We start from the raw sequence: 17473 nt of genomic DNA, 5'->3' as shown, positions 1-17473 counted from the left end.
TTTTGGAGGGGGGGAGATGGGAGACAGACAAGGGAGGAAAGACAGAAGCAAGTTAAACGAGTTTCTTAGCTAAGGTTATATCTGTTTCTTAGATTTCAGTAAAAGGACAATGAAAATCCCTATGACATCTCATAGTTCCTGACTTTCTTGCAGATGACAGCAGATCAACAGAAGGGCTGTGCAAGCATAAGTTCCTCACATATAGCAATTAACTGATCAGCATATTCACTGATCTTTTTAATTGACTTTTTTCCCCCTGAAAGCATAAAAACAAAAAAAATTCAAGGAACCCTAGTAGTCCAGACTGTGACTTATAAACTAGTATACAGAATTCACACCTAAGCAGTGGCAAAGGTCTAGAACTGAGTCCTTATTTCTAGCCACTGATAAGTTCTTTCTTCTGAAATAATGCTCTCTTGATGAGGCAAGTTCCCATTTGTTAGAGAGGGGTAACTGCAAAAAGCCATTGCCTTATGACACTTAATTATTAGGAAATTTTCCTATTACATGCTATTAATATTGCACTAGAAACTCAGGGACAAAAGTCTTTTTAGTATTCCTGACAGTTATTTACGTACCATTTTTTTTTTCCACATCTTACCTCTGTAACCGGCAATTCAAGCTGAACCACATCATCTTGTTTTGAAACAGGCGTTTGCAGAGCTGTGTCTAACAATAAGATGCCATTGAGATCTTTCCTACATCCTACTGCATAATCATCCACAAAGATCACTTTATCCACAGCAGAAATATACTGACATTTCACTCGTCCACCTGGTTTAGCTAGAAAGGGAAAGATACAAAATATGATCTTATTAGAAAACAGCTTTAACAGRAGACCTGTAAAATCTGTTCTGGGAAGTAACATGACACTTCAGCAAAATTCTTTACTTCATGAAATAATCAAAAACTAGCATTTTTACAACTACAACTTTCATCAAAACTTTTATTGCCTACTTCTTCTTTAAACTACACATCCCACCAACAACTATAACCATTTTAAGAGCTATAGCAGAAGTCACCATTCAAGTCCTACACCTACCAGAAGGCCTACCAGCATTTGCAAGCTTAAAGTAGAAGCCTAGTGTACTTGATGTTAGCTGACAGTGGGTAATAGGAACTAAATTGTACAGGTCAACATAAACATTGGGACAGAACTGCTAAACTATGGTTAAGGCAGATCAACACTATTTCATCAAGCAAAATAATACTCAAACTTTTAAGACTAGATACAGCATATAACGTGCCGATGCTACATTAGCCCAAGCCCTCCAGAGTAGACAATAATCAATGTGACCCATTTCTAATCACTCCAGCTGCACTGAACAGTAGAGCAGCTTAAGAGGAGCATGCCTGGAGGAGAGATTTTGCAGTACTTACAACACTCTGCCTGCTCCCGTGCACTATCAGGGATGAAAGAGGCATTTGTTCCTTGAGACACCAAGGTAGCTCCTTTCTCTTATTGCTCTGCACTGCACACACATCAGTAACAGGTCAGATAAGTTCAGTGGGGGTGGAGGAAGACTGTCAGTCGACAAGCGAGTAAGGGCTGTGGTAGTGGGTATTAGCCCAAAGAGTGTTTAAACACTGGACATTACTATGTGCCTAAGGCTGGAAGGATTATAAAACTCAGTCCATGTGATATGCTATCTGTGTAGAAGGCAAAGTGCTTAACTTCATGAAAAGTGTAAGCTGCTGCTACAAAAGCAGAATGTAAGTGGGTTATGAGTATATGGCTGCATCATTCAGAGGACAAAGCTGAAACTGCTGCCTCATCAACACAGATCATCTTTTATTGYTGCACAGGAACTGGAGTTTCACTAAATTCTTCATTAATCAAGCCCTGTCCCGATTCTCCTCTTTCTTCAGATACTAGATTTTACTATGAATAACAAAAAAMCCCATCATTTAGGTAGACAGCATACAGCTAAGCATCCAGAAACAGACAGCTACATAATTCCCAAAGTCTCCCATTCTTCCACTTTGATGTAGTTAAATGGAAATCAAAACTTCTTCAGACGGAACATCGATCTGACCTTGACTTCAACACAACAACATTTCATTTGTGGTATCCTCTCTCCAAAACTCCAGTCAAGAATAGTTGTGTCAGCTGTTCTTCTCACTGAAATTATGGAAACAATGACTCCTATCCTCTTAAAATACGGGACATAAGCCTTTCACTGTGTGAAGCAAAATGCAACTGTAATCATTGCTGTAAGAGTCTGAAGCACTTCAAGAGCCCTGGAATCACTCACAGTTGTAGAGTCATTAGTTCTAGCTCACCAAAAAAGGGATACTCTGAATGGCAAATCAACTACTTTCAAACCGTATTTTTGCCAATATACTAGAGTTCATCACACAAGAATTTCAACACACAACACAGCTGCAGGCAAGGAAGTCATTCATTCTACAGAAAAATAATGGTTTCTACAAAAATTTAAATACAAGTTTTAACATCTTTAAAAATATTTGTCTCAAAAACGTACTGGAAACTATTATGTAAATAAAATGAAAGYATCTGATGCCCTAAACTAAAAACATCAGTAGACTGACATGGATTTTGCAGTCTACTTAGGATACTCCACGTGATGGACTACTGGACACTTTCCTTAATCCATCACTTTTCTCTGCCATCTTTCCAAAGATGGAAAAAAGCTGTTCACCTTTTCAGGCAATACTTACAGCATGAGCCCTTCTTTTGCACCTTCCTTATTTCCAGCCAGCCGCAGGAGTATACACATGCTCTGTGATTACAGGTTCAGTAGCCTGTAGGAGCCCCAGCCCCTTGCAGTTAGACCATTCTTTCTTCTTTTATCCATTTTGTAGAGAAGTTAATGAAATCTCAAGTGCAACCTATGCAAGGCTAACAAATATCCTCTGTATTAGTCTCAACTTTTAAAAGGCAGTGAATATTACTAGTAAGGTAGATAACATGCCTAATCAACATCATACTTTTGCCCTGTTAAGAAAACAAAACACAACAGAAAAAGTTCTGACGGAGGCACAAGCAACATATTGCCTGACAGCTGTGACTCTCAGAGTGCTGCTTAATATGTGGCTGAGTTACATTGCCAGAAAGATTTTAGCCAAACTGTCTCTAGAAAGTTATTTACTGTTGCCACTTGTGTTTTATTCAAAGTGCACAAAAACAAAACAGGCTACCTCACATCTATGGAAAATATATTCAAGGAAACAATTGACTCAATATCCAGCATCRTTCCAATATCCAGGGAGGCACACTCTGCAACTGACTGCTTTACAATTCAAAAAGCCTTTGAACTGCTGACAAGCTATTTTGCAAACTTAGCAGTTTAATTTTGAAGTTCAGATAACATACTCCAAGATAGTTAAACTAACCTCACATCAGATCACAGTTTACACATGGCTGGCAAGATGATTACAACAGTAGGTTAAGAATCAGGAAACTGGAGTATTTAGAACTCACAGGCACAGAACAAATGCCTACCAAAGCTGAAATGTCTTCAAGGCATCTGCAGAACAGGCCTTCCAAAATTTATGATCCATGTTTTATGATGTGCCAAAGGGCTCTGACCAATATTCTTTGAACAACATTACCACCCTGGCTGTCCAGCCTGGCTGTTTACTAGCAAAAATTAGTGATATGCATCTTCACAATTCACAGTTCAAAAATTTCATTTAAACCCACTAAACTGCTTAGGTCAGATCATCACAACCCAACTGTTATTCTCCTTTCAGCCAGGGATGTTCCTTTAGCTATAGCTTACTTTGAATGGGAGAAGAAGGAACAGCTAGCCATTCAAAGATTGTAACACAATTTTGCTTTACAGTCTTAGTGCAAGTAGATCATAGCATTCACTCCCTCCGACGCACACCTCTAGCTTATCTGTCTAGGACTAAAACCAAGACAAATCAAAAAGAAATCATTAAGTCTTTTCACAGTTCCTATGAGGAAACCTGGCAGACTCTTAACATGCTGGAAATGTAAGCCAGTAGTGCTCTGTATTATGGTACACCATCTATAATCTTAGAACTAGTTGTCTGAAAAGCTAAAACAAATGAACAAACAACAAAAAAACCCCAAATACACAGAAGACTGCAGAAAAAGAATATTGAGAAAAGGAGCTCTCCCTCTCCTGCTGCCTTTTTTTTTTTTTTTTTTTTTTTTTTTTTTTTTTTTTTTTTTTTTTTTTCCTGTACCAGAGAGAGGAGAGACCAGCAACTTCCTGTGGTCAAAATCTGACCTATAGGAAAAAAATGCAGAAAATTAGCTTGTTTGTGGAATACGTAAGGCTGCCAGCAACACTGATTGTGCCTCCTTGTCTGCAGGTATTATGATGAACGGATGATGTAGTCTGCCCATTTTCTCCTATAAAAGGCCTTCTGGCCTCAACTTTCCAAACCAGGCTGCACCAAACCAATTAAAGAATTAGCCTTGGTTTTCAAGAAGCAGAACAATTTCAAAGCTTTTCCTTTCAATTCTTCTGTTACAAATGGTTTTTGCCTTGAAGCTTTAGAGTTTAAGTGAAAGTGGCAGTTAKGTTAAAACTCATGGCTGTCATTACAAAAAGATGAAAAACTAGGTTAACATTTATAGTAACGTCTTGTACCTTTTCTAATATTACAAAAAAAGTCAAGTCATCTTGAAAACTGGTAGCCCASACTAAGGCTAAAATATATGACAAGGTTAATAATTCTCTCAACAAGAAGGTCCCAATGCACAGAATCCAAAAGAATTTTTTTCTAAGTCACAGTAGAGTAACACCTTAATCCACAGCCACAAAGTGAGAGCAAGAAATACATGTATCGTAGCATTGATTCCACAATGCCAAGATCCAAGGCAGAGAAATGTCTAAAAAAAATCCATAACTTCAATCTATCAATGTAACTAGGTCTTTAAATTGGGAATTACAAAGTACAATTTAATGGAGAAAATGAAATCCTTTCRGCTCAACAAAACGCAGACTGTTTATGTGCACTGGTGCTCATTTTTCCACTTCCAATTTAAACTAGAATWTCCAAAAAATATCTCAGTATTCATTTCAAAATACTGCAAACATTAAAGCTAGATACATATACTTTCAGGAGATCAAAAGGCTATCTATCCTATTAATCAGTWTCACTAGACTCGTACTGTCAAGCTATTTAAAGGTAAGAGAACCCAAGAACAAGAGAAAGGAAAGTTATAAAGTGCAAAAATCCTTAAAGTTATCTGCAAAAATTAAAAATCAAATTTTATTTTCTCTTTGCTATTGTCAAGTGTGGRTGTAAAGCTTCAAGTTTAGAAGATATTACCACCCATGGTAACATGTTACGTGAAATCCTGTTTCCACAAGCCAAATTAATGAATAGGAAAACTATCTTTTCCTTCAGAGACAAAAATGCTTCTCATGAAAACACTACTCAGCAACTTCTCGTAGACTTTGCACATGTACCAGGGAATTTAAAAGCCACCCCACTCCCCAAGAAAGAAAATAAACAGCTATCCTCATTTGTTGCTAGGCAGTCATCTTTGCTATTGCTACCACTTCACATAACCATAAAATCAACTGAAAAATCCAGTTACAAAGTAGAACAACTCATTATATGCTACCCGAGCAACACAAGTTTGCAAATTCATGCAAAAACTTGTTCAGCATGATAGAGGCAAGCACCRTAACATTTAAACTCTGATGAAGTTCTACAGTATAAAAAATTTGTCTTAAAGTTTACAAGCTTGCTTTACTTACAAAATCCATCTATTCTGAACTAATACTACATAAAAATAACAATTATAGATGAGTTGCAAAAAACCTTCACAAAAATATGAAAAAAGGCAAACCACCAAAATAGTTTGGTTTTAAAAGTTGTCTCTAAAGCATTTTAGAGCAATGGCTCCCAAGGGAAACAAGGACATGCTGGATCATCTCAGAAGACCATGAGAAGATGGCTAAGACATGGCCAAACCAGGTCCTGACTGCTCACCACCACTGAATTCTGCAGCTATGGACCCTTTCTGTCCCTCCTCTTCTCATCTATCTCTTCACTGGAAGCTTCAGCACCGCACAGGTCCAGCCCTAGGCCCTGACTTGCTTCAGCCTCCACCTCAAAGCATGCTGCTGCCACCAGAAAGACACTCTGTGGGTCTCCCACAACAGAAGGATTCTCAGACTTGGGAAAAGGCGAGAAAGGGACTTACTAGATGACAAGCTTGAGTGTCGCTGTTTTAGATGAATGAAGCAGAGATCCATGCTTAACCATCTTTAATACTTCAGCAACACTTCACTTTTAGATCTGACTATATATACACATCTCCATCCACCACATTACCTAAAACAGCAGTTCAAAATGATTAGACAAACCAAAAACACCTTTGAGGGTGAAACAGAAAACTAAAAATGTTCTCCAAACAGCAGTAATACTAAAGGAAGAAGAAATGCCTAGCTAATAGCACAAAGTACCTTAATTTTATTTGCAACTCTCCTATTTGTTAAAACTGGATTTAGCTAACTGAGGTCAAGACATGCAATTTATAGTTTGTTTTACCTTTGGCAAACAACACATGACATAATTGTTTCAGTATCAGTTTCACAGTGTGATAGCTAGTTTTAAAGTGAAATAATTCTTGTTAAAGTGGAYTCGGAAGATGTGTTTTTAGTGCAGAAACTTTGGAGATTGTGGCACATGAATATTAACTACATGTGTCTGAAGCAGTTAATAACAGAAGCTAATATTAACATTTAAAAGGTTTCAGAACATAAACAAAAACCTAACAAGATCAAGGCAGTTCTTATCTCACACTTGTTATATCTGTAGGCATAAGGTCTTTTTCTATTCTATAGACTTAAGCCACTGGAGACTGACTCAGCAGGAGGGCACCGTGGTGAGSTCTCTGTGCCCATATACTTGATGTTGTTTTTTATCTCCATCCCTCTAACATTATCGCTGTCCTATATACTATGCAGAACACAATAGCTCAGAGAACTTTATCCCACAGTCCCCAAGAATGAATTATGAAAGATTTCGCAGAATTCTACAATCTTTCCTGCAAACTCAGGGAAGTTGAGAAAGCTTAAGTTCCTGCAATTCTCACGTAAACATTCAAGCACCTCACAAGGGGACCAAGTCTTTTTCAATACTTTTCCTCAAAATGAAAACTATTACTAAAAGCTTTCAGGAAATAGGTCTTTCAGAAGTTTCAGACAGACAGATTACACAGCATCCAAACAGAATGAGGGACAGGCAAGGAATACTTCACAGTCCAGTAACAGAAAGTTCCCATTCTTGAAGAGTAATTCCCACCACAGTGTTTCACAATGAAGATCCCATGACAGAAGAAACGTTATCACCAAGTCTTCTTTCTGCCACTGAAATGGCTAGAGGAGCAGAGCTCATATACTATGCATCCTCCTGTTCSTATAACAAGAGAGAACATCTCTAGTTATGGCTCTCTATAAAGCCCAAGTCTGTTTGGCAGGAAAGTGTTCCACTTCTCTATTTTTTTCCTTTTATCTTCCAGTTCCAAAAGTTTTAAGGAACTTCCAAAATATCTAAGTTGGGAGAAGCACTAAGTTCTCAGAAGTAGATGGGCTGACCACAAGGTGAATGAAAAACTGATGGGACCGCCAGTCTCAAAGTTAATAGTTAAATGATTCAAAGTCTACCTGACATTCAGTTATGAGTGGTATTCTTCAAGGACTGATACTCTTTACTGTCTTCATCAATGACCTGGAGGATGGAAGAGAATGCACTCTCAGCAAGACTGTGGATGACACCAAACTGGAGGGAACAACTGACAAAGGGCAGGGCAGCCATTCAGAAGGATCTCAAAAAGCCAGAGAGATGGGCTGACACAAACCTTCTGAAGTTCAACAAAGTCTTGCACTTGGCTAGAATAACCCCATACATCAACAGAAGCTGGGGATCAACTGTTTAGACGGCAACCCTGCAGAAAGAAGCTGAGGATCCTGATGGACAAGCTGAACAAAAGTTAGCAGAGCATCCTTGCAGCAATGAAAAGTAACTACAGAGGGGACCACACAGGCAGTAGATCAAGAGAAAGACAGACCCCTCTACTCAATATTTGTGAGGGCTCATTTGGAATATCACATTCAGTGTGGTCCCCCAGTTGAAATRTCAATGAACTCGACAAAGTCCAGTGAAGGGCCACTAAGATACTTAGGAGCTGGAGCACATAACACACGAAGAAAGGCTAAATGAACTTAGCTTGTTCAGTTTGCACAAAAGAAATGAAGGAAGAAATCTAACAASAGTCATCCACTACTACAATAAAGGTTATAAAGAAGATGAAGCAAATTCTTCTCAGGAGTGCAGAATGAAAGGTCAAGAGGCAATAATCACAAACTGTAACATAGAGGATTTCAATAGGACATATGGAAAAAATTCTTCACCTTGAAAATGGTTAACCACAAGTAGTCAAGTGATTAGAAGGCAGCCTGGAAACCTTCTGGAACATCCATTCTTGGAGACCTTCCTGGACAGGTCTTATACATGCTGACATGACTTTGGAGCTAGTTCTGCTTTGAGCAGGAGGTTGAACAAGATGAACTCCTAGGGAACCTTTCAACTTAAATTATTCTGTGATTCTAAGTTAGTATTACCTTTAAAAGGTGTTCTTCGTCCTTAAAGAAATCTAGTGTCTTGCATGCTATTGTTGCATGTCTTTAAAGAGATTTTTTTCAGAAACACCCAGTAGACTAAAGTCTATTAAGCATATATTTTATTTATTCCTATGGCGCCACATAACTGAGCGTACCTCTAGTAACTGCTTATTTGATCACTACTGTGCATATTTCCATATTTCCATCAAAATTCCAAGACCTCACTCTGGCATTTGAAGTCAACTCAGAGTTCAGTCCATCAGGCTCCAACTTCACTAATTCTTAAGCTTACTTCAAATTAATTAAATGCATTCTCATAGGATCTTTCTCTCTCCTAATAATCACTTCATAGGAAAGCTGAAGTAGAACASATGAATTCATTCATGATTTAATATWGCTACATTTAAAAGTGAAACTGTAGCTTAGGATTTGTTTCAAGTTCTTTAGAATAGCTGGCAAGATTAAAGCAACTTGCACTTTTAAGACAACTATTTGCAGCTTAAGAGTATTTGAACATGGTAATCATATAAGTTTAATTGCAGTTGTATCACTAAAAGGGGGAAATTTATACCTTAAAAGTCTAGTCTTGCTAGGCTCCTTCTGTAGGAAAGGGGAAAGAAGAAGGRAAGGTAGGTTCCTCCAAGAGTTTGCTCCGAGTAGGGACTTCTCCTTTACTGACTAGAGAGGGAACCTAACAATAATCTTTGAAAATGCTAGTCTTGTTGACTGTGACTGACAAAAATAACAGAAAAATAAATAGAAAAAAAATACTGTTAAAAAAAAAAAAGGCAAATAAGCAGCATTGTGTGGCATCATTTACATTGCTACACGAAGCTAGGATCAAGTAGAAGAGAAGTCAACTGAGGTCAACAGTCTGTCACAACACTTTCCCACAATAACCATAGACTCTTCTTACTCCTGCTTCAAGACCTTTTCTTCAAGGCCATTTACTTACCTTCCTACTTCCCTACCCTTTTCCAACCTTATCCAGCCACACATATAATTTATGCATCCCTCCCCCTCTCAGCTCTTCCTTTCCATAGGTGTTTTTCCTGACAGAGTCTCTGTAGCCTGTTGCCTAGTAAACCAAGTTTTTCAAACTCTTCCCTAGCAGCTGCCAAATGCTCAGCTTAGAGCCTGATTGCTTCTCAGTCAGTCAGGTCAGGAAAGTGCAGTGGACCAAACAATTCTCCCCATGAACTGTAGAGTGGAATGAAGAATTGCCTGGCAGACTGTAGGCTATATGAGTCTTTATTAACCTGTACATAAGAAAAGACACTTGTTTTCAGGAATGCTACTCTTTTTCAAGATGAAACTACTTCACTGATAATCCAATTCCCTCCTCCAAGTTATGCATTAAAAAAAATCATCAGTAAAACACTCACTTAACAGCCCTAGCAAATACTGCATGAAGTTATTTTAGTAATAATGATGTTTACATTTATTCAACAGGTAAGTTATTATTTCCTTAACTTTACACCTTTAATCTAGGCAGTAAAAACAAAAGCTGTTTTCTCCCTCTCGTGCATCATCAACATGTGCTTTCCCTTAACATGCATGCAAATTTTCAAAATAACTGTGTTCCACTGTACAAGTACTGCATATACCAATTTCCCCTCTGCTTTTTGAGTGGGTCTTTATCAAATCCTGCTACTTTTCCCCAAAGCAATGCAGCACAGGAATCAGGCCAATACAAAATCCAACATTTGACTCTACAGAAGCAGAAAGAAGCAAGAAATACTGGTATCCATGTGGACATGGCAAATTAAAGAATTTAAGGCAAGCAGCCTTTCTTGGACTGTCCACTTGGTGATAAGTACTTGGATAACTGCAAGCAGTGGTTGTAATTAGGACAGCATTAACTATTTAAAAGACAGCTTTCTAACAGCAGAATGCAATACTGTGGCATCAATTAAGAACAATCTGGAAAGTGAACTGATCCACACGCATATTTTTGATTTTAAAATATCAAACTGGTGAACTGACCGCAGTGGAACAGAAAATAATCTCATAACATGACTTATCACAGTCAGATACACTGAAGAGTTGTCCAAAAGTCCACATGGTTTTAGGCCTTATCTCCAAAAAAGCCTAAGAAATATACTGAAGAACATTATGCTGTTCTAAAGGAATTAAACTCTCATAACAAAAGACAGCTTTGTTCCCTGATTTGAGCATAACTTGGAAAGAAACACTGAGACAGCAGATCAACAATTAACACAAAAAGTCAGACACAATCATTATTAAAAACTTGGGAGAAACAATTATGGTAAATCTTCAGTCTATGACAGATTTTTCTTACACTCTGTCTTATAAAAGCCTTGATTACAAAAGCCTTAGCTCAAGTTATGGATACCAATGCATTAGTAACCATAAAATACTGTTATAAATAATATCGCTAAGGACTCCTAAAGTGGTTCTGCTCAGCCAGTTAACATTATGCTGGGCTGCTAAGAAGGGCCAACCACAGAACAGAAGAGTTATTGGACTGAAACATCATGATGTTCAGGATATAGGAGGAAAAAAAAAGGAAATTAAAAAAACCCAGCATTTTCAAGAAAGACAAGGATGTGCTATCCAAACTAAAAACTTCATGTTACTGTTAGGTGGATTCCCACAGAGATTTATCTGCTTTCTTTTAAAACGTTCTGGATTTGAACTAACCAACCATTCTGACAGAAAATAAGCTATATTTCAACTACATTTTGTACAACACAGTATACAATGCAACTGGGAGCTTAACTGAAGGGTTCAATCACATAAACACACTAGAGCTTGTCTTGACCAAAGTGTCACTGAGGCTGAAAATCAGTATTTTCCCCAGGACTCTTCATATCGACCAGTAATACCTCAACCACCTGTGAGATAAAACACAGTAGGATGCCAAAGCTCAAATCTCTCACACTGAGCACAGTATTTCCTCTCTGGACAATGACAAGCAGATGCACTGTGAGATACCTCTTCCTATAGAAGACCTTTTTCAAAGTCCATCTGTGGAGGTACACAAAACTTCTGCCGATCTGACATTAAAGCATTCTGCAACCTTTAATAACGCAGTTCCACTGTTGCAGTGCTAGCCATAAGGCCATCAGTCCAGCTATGAATGACCTGTGGATAAAACAAGAAATCTTGGGCTATCATGCCTGGCAGTATAACATAGGCACCACTGTGCATTATTACTTCTGGATCCCTGCAATAAACATAATAATGCTAGACATACACATGCCTTTGTATTTTAAGGATATGTAAAAAAACAAGATCTCTAGTTTTACCCAAAGGCTTCTGCAAAAAGTAGTCCTGATATACCTCCACCAAGTCTGCTAGTGTCAATTAACAGCATCTTGATAATCTGGAAAGCTGCGTGTCAAGTAACAAGGAATATGTGGCATTGTCTGATTAATCAAACAGCCAAACAGAGCACACAGTGGTCTGGAATCTTTCTTGGGATAAAACACAGAACTTAAATCTAACGGTTCTTCTATACTGTGGGATAGCAAAAGTATTTTTTTTTCCACTAGTACTTTAGACTCTTTACAGTGAATGACCTCTTAAGATGATGTAAATCAGTGGAATGATCTCTTTGAGAAGAGCTTTTCATAGAACAACATGTTGTCCAAGTCCAAACATACTCAAACACAAGATGGGCTGTTGCAGATCACTAGATCAGTACTAGACAGTACTCCCCACGTGATGGGGAAGACAATAAAGGAGAAAAATCTATATTAATAGCAAGAGTCCTTGTTTTTAATAGGATTTTTTTGGTCTTGTAATTGTACAAATAGACATATTTGGAAGTTGAAGAACCTCACAACAATCCTAAGGAACGAAGAAAAGAATAATTTGAACAGTAAAATCACAGTGAGCTTGAAAAAGTTGAAACTGCTGATAATGTCCTCAGGTATTTCAAGCCTGGAATTGGATGGCATATTTCACCAAATGATTCTTTCTAAAGATTTTAAGAAGTATGAACCCATTCCATAACTTCCAAATCGAAAAAGAGAATGTTTTTGCCTTCTGAATCACATGGAAAGGAGTCAAAAAGAAAAGGACATACCCCAAGTCATTTCCAGCACTCCCTAATTCCAAATTGTCCAGATCACCTGAAGACAAACAAGAATTTCCCAAAATGGAACACAGACAGATTGACAATGATATTAAAACTTGCTGCCACAGATGGAGCCTCCTGGGCTGGGATCTATTTCCTTCTGAACCCTTCTGTTGAAGAAACAGGGGTTGAAGGCCAATAATCCAGAGTCTATTTCCCCTACAGGAGCTGGTATACATACATAATGAACAGAGTTGTTCTCAGATCCTTCTCTGTTAAACACTTAAGCATGTGGATTCACAAGCTTGTATTCTGATTGCTGATTGCCTCTGTAGAAATCTAGAAGCCCTCAGCTATGTATGAAATACTGTGCAGTTGAATAAGCAAGACTCTGAATTCAGAAACACCTACAGAAACATTTAGGATGCTCACAGTCCATCAGACGTTGCATCTTAGTTTCTCGTTGTGTTCCTGGGCAAGCTTCTCTGGGAACTACCGTACCATTGTAATTCAAGCATTTTTCTTATTTTGTTTGTAAATAAGGATCTGATGAGTCAAAAAGTCTTCTCAGTCTGAAGACTGAGAGAGTAACCTGAGAATTCTGGAAGTTTGTTTGGCATCCTTTGGGTCTTTTGTTTGGCTTTTTTGTTGATTTTTGAGGCACAAGAAAAGGCTCTTCCTTAGTGCTATTTTTGGAAATCAATATTTGGATCATTCATGCTCTTTGGCTACCAGTGTTCCAATTGGAACTGGAAGCACATAAATACTTAAATCCCTTAGAGGGAAAATAAAGTACTTAATAGATTTGTGGGACACAGATGCCAAACTAGTTTCAACATACCACTAACAAACATGCAGAAATGCATGATACCCAGTAATCACAAAAACTTTCCTTGTGTTTCTCCAGTCCATTTCTCTGAAGCACATATTGTGCATGTAACAGCCTTGGCAGAAAAGAAAGGACAACCGCATCATCAGGTAAGACAAAGATTGATTTTAAAGGGTCACCGGATTTTCCCCTTACCAATGGTATTCTTATTCAYTGCCTCACTCCAAGTTGTTGCAAATGATCACTTCACCATCCTGAACAAGACTACAATGCCCATAATGGGAACAGATTCCAACAGTGAAAGACAGTCATACTTTTTGGAGATGAATCTGATAAAAATTCAGTGTTTGTAAGAACATGGGGTATGAGCAAAAAGCATAAATACTCCTGACTGGRTTCCTGCAGTTTGGGTTCAGAGTAACAATCCCTGGATCATCAGATACAGTGGATTTGTGATGTTCACATGAGAAACTGAAGCATACAGGCCAGAAACCACGTTCTTATATTTGGAAGCATCAGGAAGATCTGATCTATAACTGAACAGTATTTGACTGTGGATCTTTTGTCCTGTTCTTTTACACACCGAATAGAGCAATCTGCATTTATATTCTAATGAACACAGCCTCCAGTGCTCTACCAGATTCAGTATTCCACAGGTTCTATCTTTTCACCGAAGAATGAGCTCAAAGCTTAATGTATTGCTGCAGTGAACTGCAACTGCAGATAAAAGTAACATTCAGGCTTTTTTTTTTTTTTTTTNCTTTTCTTTCCTTGATGGAGAGGCATCCTTTTTCTTGCTCTGCTTTGTAGAAAGGCAGGCCTGCTATGCTTTATTTCTCTTTGGTAATGAGCAACAGTATTTCTGTCCAACATAAATCTTTCGGCAGAGCAAAAGACCTGCAACTCCAGTTATGAAGGAGGACAGCAGTGTCTCAAGAAAAACAGTTTTAATTCCCAAGGGTTCTATTTTTAGTCATAGCACCAGAAGTCCCTGTAGCAATCATATCCTTGACTGGTCTACAGGTCTAAATGTCCATCTACTACAACCTCATGCTGAAAGAGTTCACACTGTGAACAGAGCAGGCAGATTATCAGAAAATGGTTGAATTCTGTTTTTCTCGTTTCCCAAAGAAGGGCTGAAGAGGCAGAGAACAAGAATGAACAGTCAGTAATAACCAACAGACATCAACTGCTAAGACAAACTTGATCTCTGGCAGGCATCCCAATCTGAATCTATAAGGACATTCACTTGAAGTTTCTTCAGGCTAAACTAAGGTTATAATTTTTTTTTCCAGTAACATATTTATCTGCTACATTAGCAGATAAATTTTGAGTAGACAGCAAGCAATTCAGTTAATTTCATGTAAGAAGGAGCAGAATCCACCTTTTACAGCCATGCTGACTGTCACAGAGACAGACTGCCACTAACAGAAATATACATACAATGCATGTAATGGAACCAAAGCAGTAAGTTATCCTTAAATAGTTACTATCTAGGGCAGAAACACATTAACATTTGAATATTAACTTATATCTCCTGCAAGAATTTTACCACAGAAAAGTGAGAAACAACAGCTTAGACTTTGATTTAAAGTTCACTTCTTTTTCTGTTCATGGAATTAAACACWTCCTACACCAACAATCTATTACAAATTAAATCCTTGATTTATGTCCTCTTCCTCCACAACTTAAAAGCAATTCTCAAATTCTGGCAGCACTTCGAAGAAAAGCAAGAGCTAAAGTTATAAATAAAAAAGCATTTTATGAGAAGACAAGGTAGAAGAGAGGGAACTATACAAGCAGAGTGATCTGAATTCTGAACAAAGTGGGAAACACCACACAACAGTTCCACCCTTATTTTCAATACGAAAGATATACTGCAAAAGCAGTTGATAGTTTCTTAGTAATTCCACAGAATTTGCTTTTTCTTTTGATCTAGTTAACCTTCACAATGTGTCTACTTTGATTGGTGACAGGAGATCACAAAACACCACACAACAGTTCCACCCTTATTTTCAATACGAAAGATATACTGCAAAAGCAATTGATAGTTTCTTAGTAATTCCACAGAACTTGCTTTTTCTTTTGATCCAGTTAACCTTCACAATGTGTCTACTTTGATTGGTGACAGGAGATCACTGATTTTTSTCCTGTTCTCTTCAGTTTGACATTATAAGACAGTTGCTGGTTTTCAAGGTGAAAGTATATATGTATCAACCACACTAAGACAACTCTGCACAATTCTTGATACTATTAAGCCGCGTTCAGGTTTTTACCATCAACCCTAACTAATATCACTCAGGGAAGCTGTATCTTCTTAGTAACACCCAGCTATACAGGCCTAAGGAGAAACTGAAAGTGGAAATACACAACTCATTAGAAACAGGTCTTTCTATACTAAAGACTGCTCTCACAACACATCAAAAAACCCACAATAATCTGACAAGTACCATATTTCTAAAAAGCATTAATGAACTGGGAAGAAAAGCTGTTAATCACACACAAATTGCTTTCTACGGGGCTGGTCTGTAAACAGCATAAAACCAGCAGTGAACAACAAGGAAACCTGCTTCACATTTATGAAGCTGCTACAGTCTTAGCTTCCAAAAAGTCAGTAAATAATTCTGCTTTCTTAACACAATAGCAAGGATAATATTACTAGCACCAGTGACTGTCACGATACTTGGCCTAGAGAACTATGCAGCATATAAAAAAATGTACTATAACTATACATATAGTACATAACTATAAATGTAAATAACTTTAGACAGAATTCTCAATTTTTAATTATTATGAATCATACCACAAATGCCACCTTTAAGAAGGTAAATCTCCTTAATATACCCAGATGAAGGCTCAGTAAATAAATACAGTACAGTATCAGATAATAACACGAACTAAAACTAAGCCTATCCAGTATAGCACACTTGTTTTGTTCTTTGGAAGGTTCAACTCAGTTATCCATAAGAACACGTGGAAAAACTAAAATTAGAAAATACTGCTCTATCTATTGCATTTCTCCATCATCACCTAGTGTTTTAATAATCACGCCAACACGTTTTACAACAACAGAAATACCTCGGTACTACGTACACGACTCTCTCTGCCAGGAAGGGTAGGAACCATACGGGCTTGGAAAACAAGGGGGTGAAACAGAGCCAGGGGATACCCCCTGGGAAGAAAGGCCCTGAACCAAGCCGGGCTTCGCACCCCAGCGCCTCCCCGCGCGGAAACCCTTCACCCACCGCAACACCTGTTTCCAGGCGAGAGCCTCCGGCCGCCTCCCCCGGGCGGCTCCGAGGGCCGCAGCGCCGCGATCGTGCCCGGTCCCCGCCCGGGGGGCGCCGCAGCCCGCTCCCCCCGCCGCCCCGCGGCCGCCGAGCCGCGCAGGGGGCCGGGCGGGCGGGCGGCGGCGCGGGCCGCCTCTCACCGTTGAGTGCCGACGCCTGGAGCGTGGCCCCCGAGGTGCCGTCGATGACTTTGATGGCGCCGCGGGCGGTCACGGCCAGGATGGCGTTGAGCGCCGGGTGGTAGCACAGGCTGCAGAGGCCGTCGGCGTCGCAGCGCAGGCAGCCGTCCCGCAGCAACAGCCACTCGCAGGGGCCCGGCCCGGCCGACACTGACACCGGCCCGGGGCCGGGCCCGGGCCCGGCGGGCGCCGCCGCCGAGGAGCAGGAGGCCGCCGCAGCCATCTTGCTGGCCGCGCCGCCGCCGCTCAGGACAAGAGGCCCGGAGGGAGCCGCTCAGTGACAGTCCCGGGAGCCGCCGCCGTCGCCGCCAGTCACCATCCGGGTCCGGGGAGAGGGGGAAAGGGAGAGCGCCGGCGTGAGCAGGAAGTGACGCAACCGCGCCGGATGCGGAACCGACCGCGGGCCTGGACCGGCGGCAGGAAGGAGGTGGCGGGGCGAGGAAAGCACAGCGCGAGCAGCCTCGTCACGGGGAGGGGCGGGGGGAAGAGAGCGGGGCGGGGCCCTGCCGCCACCGCCGCGCGCGGGCGCGCGCCGCCGCCCCTATTTCATG

At 39.8% G+C, this 17473-nt stretch overlaps 1 protein-coding gene across 4 annotated transcripts in view; it reads right to left on the bottom strand.

The window, feature by feature from the left end:
* BIRC6 (baculoviral IAP repeat containing 6) overlaps nt 1–17273 on the bottom strand; it is a 193391-nt gene extending 176118 nt beyond the window's left edge. For 3 of the 4 annotated variants that reach the window (XM_085301178.1, XM_085301180.1, XM_085301179.1), the window contains exons 1-2: nt 16884–17273; nt 602–783 (exon numbers count right to left, since the gene is read on the bottom strand). In XM_085301178.1, coding sequence (XP_085157304.1) covers nt 602–783; nt 16884–17145 — 444 coding nt within the window. In that variant the 5' untranslated portion in view covers nt 17146–17273. The remainder of the gene's footprint in view (nt 1–601; nt 784–16883) is intronic. The other variant, XM_085301177.1, reaches the window with a different exon arrangement.
* Nucleotides 17274–17473: the final 200 nt, after the last annotated feature.

The sequence above is a fragment of the Rhea americana genome, unplaced genomic scaffold (assembly GCF_003343005.1).
Source record: "Rhea americana isolate MKP2758 unplaced genomic scaffold, rheAme1 scaffold_173, whole genome shotgun sequence".
In the NCBI taxonomy this organism is placed as follows: domain Eukaryota; kingdom Metazoa; phylum Chordata; class Aves; order Rheiformes; family Rheidae; genus Rhea; species Rhea americana.
Note: the sequence above shows the minus strand (reverse complement) of the source record. Positions and strands in the feature narration are given on the sequence as shown.